This window comes from Diabrotica undecimpunctata, chromosome 5 (assembly GCF_040954645.1).
Source record: "Diabrotica undecimpunctata isolate CICGRU chromosome 5, icDiaUnde3, whole genome shotgun sequence".
Taxonomy (NCBI): domain Eukaryota; kingdom Metazoa; phylum Arthropoda; class Insecta; order Coleoptera; family Chrysomelidae; genus Diabrotica; species Diabrotica undecimpunctata.
In genome coordinates, this window is record NC_092807.1 from 157,650,309 (window position 1) to 157,657,333 (window position 7,025).

A 7,025-nucleotide genomic window follows, 5' to 3' on the forward strand; every position below is an offset into this window, starting at 1 on the left:
ATCCCGCAAAAATAGTTTCCGATATAATTATAGATAGTGTAAGCTCGTCGTAAAACAGCAAATACTTATACAACATGCATTCATTCGAACTTAGTTATAACTGTCATACATCACACAATTTGACTGTCAGGGAATAAAATGTCAATAAGGTAATAATCAAAATTACAGAAATCAAAATTATTAGTTTAAAAATATGGTATCCTCAAAACATTCCAATATTCCGGAAAATTTCTGTAGAATCTGGACGCCAAAGAGAAAGGCTCCAAATAAACACAGACATAAGGTAAATACATTTAATTTTAAAAGTCGTTTTTTTTTAAATACACATCCATTACTGTATTTGATATAAACAACCAACCAACCAACTTAATTATTTAAAGGAAACAAGTAACGCTTCTTTAAGCAATGTTTTTCTAGAAATGGTTAAGGCAAGAATCAAACTATTTGTACAATGCACACGAACAGCAAATGAAAGAATTGCGAAAGCTGAAGAAGAGGCTTAAAGAAGAAAATACTTTAAAGATTAAAGAATCCGCATTAAATTACAAAGGTATGGTATACAGTAAGTTAAGTTTTAAACTCAATACACCCACTATAAATGGCAACACTGCGCGCCATCGACTTTCCACGAATCTCCGTTGTTCGTGGTTGTTCCGTCGCCAATAATTTGGCATAATACAGTGTAGAGATGTGTAGTTCACCATCGAAATAGTTCAAATGAACGATTCTTTCAACTGAACTAATTGAACTAGTTCATTAATTTTCATAGAACTAGTTCACTGCGAACGATTTGCATTATAAATTGTGTCTCAACTTCTAAAGAAGAAAATAATGAATGAATGAGATCATATATTTATTATTTTGTGAATGGGATGGACTGACTAGTTTAAAAAAAGAAATTCCGATTACCCTCAGATAAGAGATAAATTCTTATGAATGTGACAATAACATAAACAGTCTTATCTTAATATCATAATGGTTCGGATTTTATGTTGCCATGTTGTGTTGTTTCTCGTATTGTAATTTTGAAATAAAAATTTTTAGTTGTGGTTAAAATGATTGATGCATTTACATAAAATATAATTTTATGTAAAGTGAGAATGAAAATGTGTTATTTAATGTTCCTAGAAAATTCACTGATTTTTTTTGTAAAGGTTGTTTTAGAAATAACCTAATTATAGATACCTATGAGTTTAAATATACCTAAATATAAAAATAAATCATACGTGAACCATATTTATATTTAAAACGGTTAATAAAAAACAAATCTTAATAATTTTTTGCAAATAAAAAAAATGTAATTTAAAACATTTAAACCTAAACATAGGATCGAAAGAAATGGTTCCGAACCCGAACAACTTAACTAAGGTAGTGAAAGACTGACTGAAAACCGAAGAAAAGGGGCGGCCGGCGCCGAGCTTGTGTGATGATAAGACGAGACATCTGGCAACCAATTATGTTAGGGTTGGATTTCGATTTCGGTCCTACAAATAGTTCTTTCGCAAACTAGTTCATTTTTGTGAAATAGTTCTCTTGAACTAGTTCGTCTAAAAGAACTAATAAGCACACCTCTAATACAGTGGTTGTTTAAAGCAATAAGAGCGTAGATTTTTAATTTATTTTTGTACATGTCTGTTTATAACCAACCAAAAAAGGTTCAAATAATAAAATGGTTTTATGGTAGTAATTCTGGACAACAGTGTGTAGATTTATTTTGTGTTTTTTGAGTGGAGACCAATTCCTTGGGTGCAGTCAGTCCATGCGTTTATATTCTTTGGTGGTAGTTTGGTTTAGAAATCAGGACCGTACGCGCTTCGTTTTAAAAATCTTTACAAATTAATTTAACTGAGTTAAATAAGAGAATAAACAAAAAAAAACAAATTAATTCTATAAAGAAAGCCTGTATACATAAAATATCTAATACCTCGTAAATCTTCTTTATGTGTCGTCTTCTACCGAAGGTTGGCGACCATCAAACGATAGGTTTCTCTGTTTTGTACCGCATGTATTATGTTCGCAGCTTCTGGTATTTGAAACCATTCTCTCAAGTTTCTCAGCCAGGATTTCTTCTTCCTGCCCAAACCTCTTCTACCTTCAATCTTGCCTTCCACGATAAGCTGTAGCAGACTGTACTTATCATTACGGAACACATGGCCCAGGTATGACGCTTTCCTCCTTTTAACAGTTGTTAACAATTTCACCTCTTTACCCATTCGTCTTAATACCTCCGTGTTGGTCACTCTGTCTGTCCAAGGTATTCTCAGTATGCGTCGATACAGCCACATTTCTAGAGCCGCTAACTTCTTTATAGTTGCTGCTGTTAACGTCGATCCTTCAACTCCGTAAAGTAGCGTAGAGAGTACGTAACATTTCGTGGTGCGTCATCGGAGGTTAACGCTTAGGTGGCGGTTGCTTAAGAGCTTTCTTATTTTGATGAATTTGGATCTTGCTAATTCAATTCGGATCTTAATCTCTACTTCTGGGTCCCACTTATCATTTACTGTATATCCCAGATATTTAAATCGGTGTACTCTTTCAATACGTTCGGCTTCAATATTCAGATCGATATGTTGAATGTTCTTTTTACTGATCACCATAAATTTAGTTTTCTTTTGTACTGTATATCCCAGATATTTAAATCGGTGTACTCTTTCAATACGTTCGGCTTCAATATTCAGGTCGATATGTTGAATGTTCTTTTTACTGATCACCATAAATTTAGTTTTCTTTTTATTGATCTTCAGTTCAAATTGGTTGCCAGTTGTATTTACTCTATTTAGCATCATCTGTAAATCTTCGATGTTATCGGCCAGTATAACAGTATCATCTGCATATCGAAAATTACTTATTGGTACGCCATTAATCTTGATGCCCTCGTTGTACTCTTCCAGTGCCTCTAGAAATATTTGTTCCGTGTACAGGTTGAAAAGCAGTGGCGAAAGAATACAGCCCTGTCTAACCCCTCTCGAAATGGTTACGTTTTCACTCACCATATGTCCATTCTTCATGTGGGCTGTTTGATCCAAATATAGATTTTTATAATCTGGATGTCCTTAGTGTCAAGTCCTGTAAGATGTAATAGTTCTATGAGTTTGTCATGTTTGATAGTATCGAATGCTTTCTCATAGTCGATAAAACAGGCGTAAACATCTTTCTGTTGATCCAGACATTTTTGAATCAAGACTTGTATTGCAAAGAGCGGCTCTCGAGTTCCAACACCGCATCTAAAACCGAACTGTGTTTTACTTATGCTGTGTTCTAATTTTGCTCTTATTCTGGAATGGATAATACGCAAGAATACTTTAAGGGTGTGACTCATTAAACTTATAAGGCGATATTCACTACACGTCTTAGAATTCGATTTCTTGGGAAGGGGCACAAATGTAGATTTCAACCAGTCCGATGGAATTTGACCAGTATCGTATATCTTATTAACCAGTTCCAATACTACATTCAGGTTGTTCTCGTTAAAAACTTTTAAAAATTCGACTGGTATTTCATCGCATCCTGTTGCTTTCCCATCTTTCGTTTGATCTATAGCTTTTATTACCTCACTTTTCAATATTTTTGGTCCATTCAGATCAAGAGTGTTCGTAGAAATATGACGATAATCCGTAAACAAATCTTTTATGTAATTTGCTCAAGTCTATAACTGTTCTTCTCTTTACCTCGTAAATACTTATATACATATATACAAAAAAATGCAAGTAGTTTACCCTATATGACACAATAAATATATATACATAAAATACACAAGATCATTACTGAAATGTCCTGTACGTAGAGTACTAAAAAAACAAAATAGCACATTTTTCTGTTTTTATTGGTGATAATATATGATGTCTATCTTTTTCTTGCCATTTAATATTACCTTATCACCTAATAAATGCAGCATCATCTAGCTGCAGCTGTAGGTTAAGATTTCCCATCGATAGAAATTTAAGTAATGTTGATATTCGTGTTTCCCTTCACCATAAGAATCTGGGCAGTGTTTTTACAACTAATATGAACATTACTACACTACATGCAAATCACATTATCGACAAAACAGATGCGAAAAATGTCTAATTTAGTAGTTCTAGATTATTTTAATTTGTAAAAATACAAATTTGTATTGATCACTTACACAATATATTTTAATACAATATTATGATGTAAAATGTTTTTACTAATAATTTAAAAATAAAAGTTCAGTTGGACGCAAAATCTGTATAAATTTCATAGAAATTTGAAAACTCCAATCTAATCCAATGGATTTCGCATTTTTGACCATAGTCGATAATGGATTATTGGCGAAAGTCAGTATATATTACGTACAAATATTTCATATCATTTACCTACATTTGTAAATTTTTACTTTTAGCATCCGCAAGAATAATTAGTTTGGCTCAACCGAAATTTGAACGCAAGAAATTAATTGAAATGGAAGGTACAATGTCCTATGTCAGTCCAAGCGCCTTAAGATATATGCCAACGAGAAGAATATTGGAACTGGCAAAACCCAAATATATTTCTGAGAAAAGAGAAATGACCTGGCAACACACATTTGTATAAAATGTAGAGCAATATTAATTTAAATAAAAACAATATAATTTACATTATTTGTAACAAGATTTGGATTCATTTGATTTTGGTATTGATTTTTAACTTTAAGTATTTTATATATAAAGGGTGAGTTTTTAGTGTGACATTGGTTGATAATTCCATTATGTTAAAGAATACAAAAAAAGTTAGGTAGAAAAAAATGTAGGCAAAGATTTTCTCCATGTTTGTAAAATATACCGAATTTTACAGGGTGATTAATATCTAGATGGCCAAGCAAATCCAATTCCATTTCGATGGAATGGGCAGACCATGTAGCGAGAATGTATGACCCACGATGGACGAGCAAAATTATACATTGGAGGCCAAGAGCAGACAAACGTAGTAAAGGAAGACCACCTACAAGTTGTGCTGAACATCAGGCGTATCACCAAAAAATTGGGAACAAAGAGCACAAAATCGCAAAGAATGGATGAGTTTAAGCGAGGCATATGTCCAGCAGTGGACGTGATAAATGAAGGCTGGATGATGATGAAGGTTAAGCAAATATACAATTATTTAAATAGTCATCATCATCATCATTGGCTTTTACAACTCTTCGTGAGTTTTTGCCACGTTTACTATTGCCTTCCATTGATTCCGATTCTGTGCTATTATTTCCCATGGCCTTACTTCCATCTTCTCCAGGTCTTCCCTGACTACGTCTTTCCACCTTTTTCTAGGCCTTCCTGTCGATCTTCTACCATCTGGTCTTTCCCAAAACACATTGCTAATCAGTCTGTCGTCATCACTCCGTACCACGTGGCCTGCCCATCTTAATCTATTGGCTTTTATGTATCTTACGATGTTTCCTTTCCCGAAGAGAGTCTCTATTTCATTGTTGTATCTGCTCCTCCATTCATTTGTCACGCTGTCCCTGCAAGGACCATATATAATTCGCAGGATTTTGCGTTCCCATACTAATAGCTTATTGATTTCTTTCTTTATCAATGTCCATGTTTTACTTCCATATGTCACTGCTGGTCGTATTATGGTTTTGTACATTTGGATTTTGGCACGCCTTGAGAGAAGCTTTGACCTCATTAGATGTTGAATGGCAAAGAATGATTTATTCCCCGCCAGTATTCGTAATTGTTGCTCCTAGGTATTTGAATTCTTTGACCACCTCAAAATTATGATCGTTTATGGTAATGTTTTGTCTTGTTCGCTATTTAAATAGTACACCCTGTATATTATCCCATATTTAGATTCATCTCATAATCCCTATTCTTACAATATGAAGTTACACACCTCTATACAAGATGTTTAATGAGTTATGACCATTTTTAGTTCGGAATCGAAATTTTTTTTCGCTATGATATTCCCACCCTATATATAAAATAAGAATAAATAAATAAGTATTCATTTTACATAATAAGGAAACCGTAAAATTGGCAACCTCGCAATGCAAATGTCATAATAAAGACAGCAAATCTGTTACATATCTCTGAATGTGAATATATTAAAATTATACTCAGTTCGCTGATCCCAGTCCCAACTGTCTAGTAAATTTATAGTGTTTCCCACTTTTTTCGTTCAGTATGGGTTAAATGGGAAAACAGAATAGCTGCCTGATGTAATTAGTACCAATCACTTATAATCACTTCTATCTATTTTTATGTTCTGTGTTCTGCAATTATAGGTTTTGTTTGTTTGTCATAGTTTCCTTGTCTAAGGTCAGAGTGGTATATACTCTGAACTGAAATAGTGAGAACTGTGGCGAGAACACGAGAACAGTTTAGTTAACTGAATAATTGACATAATCGCCACAGAACACAAACTTTGACACAACATTCAGATTCTTGACAGAAAATGGAACTAGCAACAAAGCAACGATAAATAAGGATATGATCATTAAAAATGCAAAGAATAGTAAGAGGTATATAGTCTATAGTCTATAAGAGCCCATATTGAACCAAAATGCCAAAACCATGAGAGAGGAGTATAGTAATTATTTTTTGCTGGGTTGGTTAAATTTTTACAGATTGACAGTGGCTGGAAATTATTATACAACCAAGCATGTGTGCTCATCGCCAATATTTAAACAAAAAATATTCACATGCAGTTTATTAACGAAATAAAACAGCATCGATTAAACCAAAAGTTTATTTTTTAAATTTTATAGTCGTTTATAAATTAGTAATTACAAATGGAAAGTTTAATGAATATACACTCCAATTATTCTTCTGTTTTCAATGAAAGAATTCTGCAAAAGTAAGTTTATTTCAGCTATTAAATACTCAGAGATCGCAGACCATACATACTCGGTTTGTGTCAGAAATAGGAATTTTTCTGTTGTATGTTTCCAACAATGAATCTGTCAAAATATTCCCAAGCTGAGCGAATGGACTTTGACAAAATTGATTATTTTGATGAATATCAACCACTATTTCATTATAATCATGTATTCCATATATGATATAAATAAAAGATTAGAACAAAAG

The 7,025-nt window shown here is 33.1% G+C and overlaps 1 protein-coding gene across 1 annotated transcript; it reads left to right on the forward strand.

Annotated features, from left to right (window-relative positions):
* LOC140440863 (uncharacterized) lies at positions 1–4,609 on the forward strand. The gene is made up of 3 exons (XM_072531224.1): positions 1–283; positions 418–550; positions 4,364–4,609. The coding sequence occupies exons 1-3, from the start codon at positions 194–196 to the stop codon at positions 4,552–4,554; spliced, it is 414 nt and encodes a 137-aa protein (XP_072387325.1). The 5' UTR covers positions 1–193; the 3' UTR covers positions 4,555–4,609.
* Positions 4,610–7,025: the final 2,416 nt, after the last annotated feature.

Coding starts and splice junctions, on each gene's coding strand:
- LOC140440863 (XM_072531224.1), top strand. CDS start 194: ATGGTATCCTCAAAACATTCCAATATTCCGGAAAATTTCTGTAGAATC. Junction 284..417: donor CAAATAAACACAGACATAAG/GTAAATACATTT, acceptor ATGTTTTTCTAG/AAATGGTTAAGGCAAGAATC. Junction 551..4,363: donor ATCCGCATTAAATTACAAAG/GTATGGTATACA, acceptor TTTTACTTTTAG/CATCCGCAAGAATAATTAGT.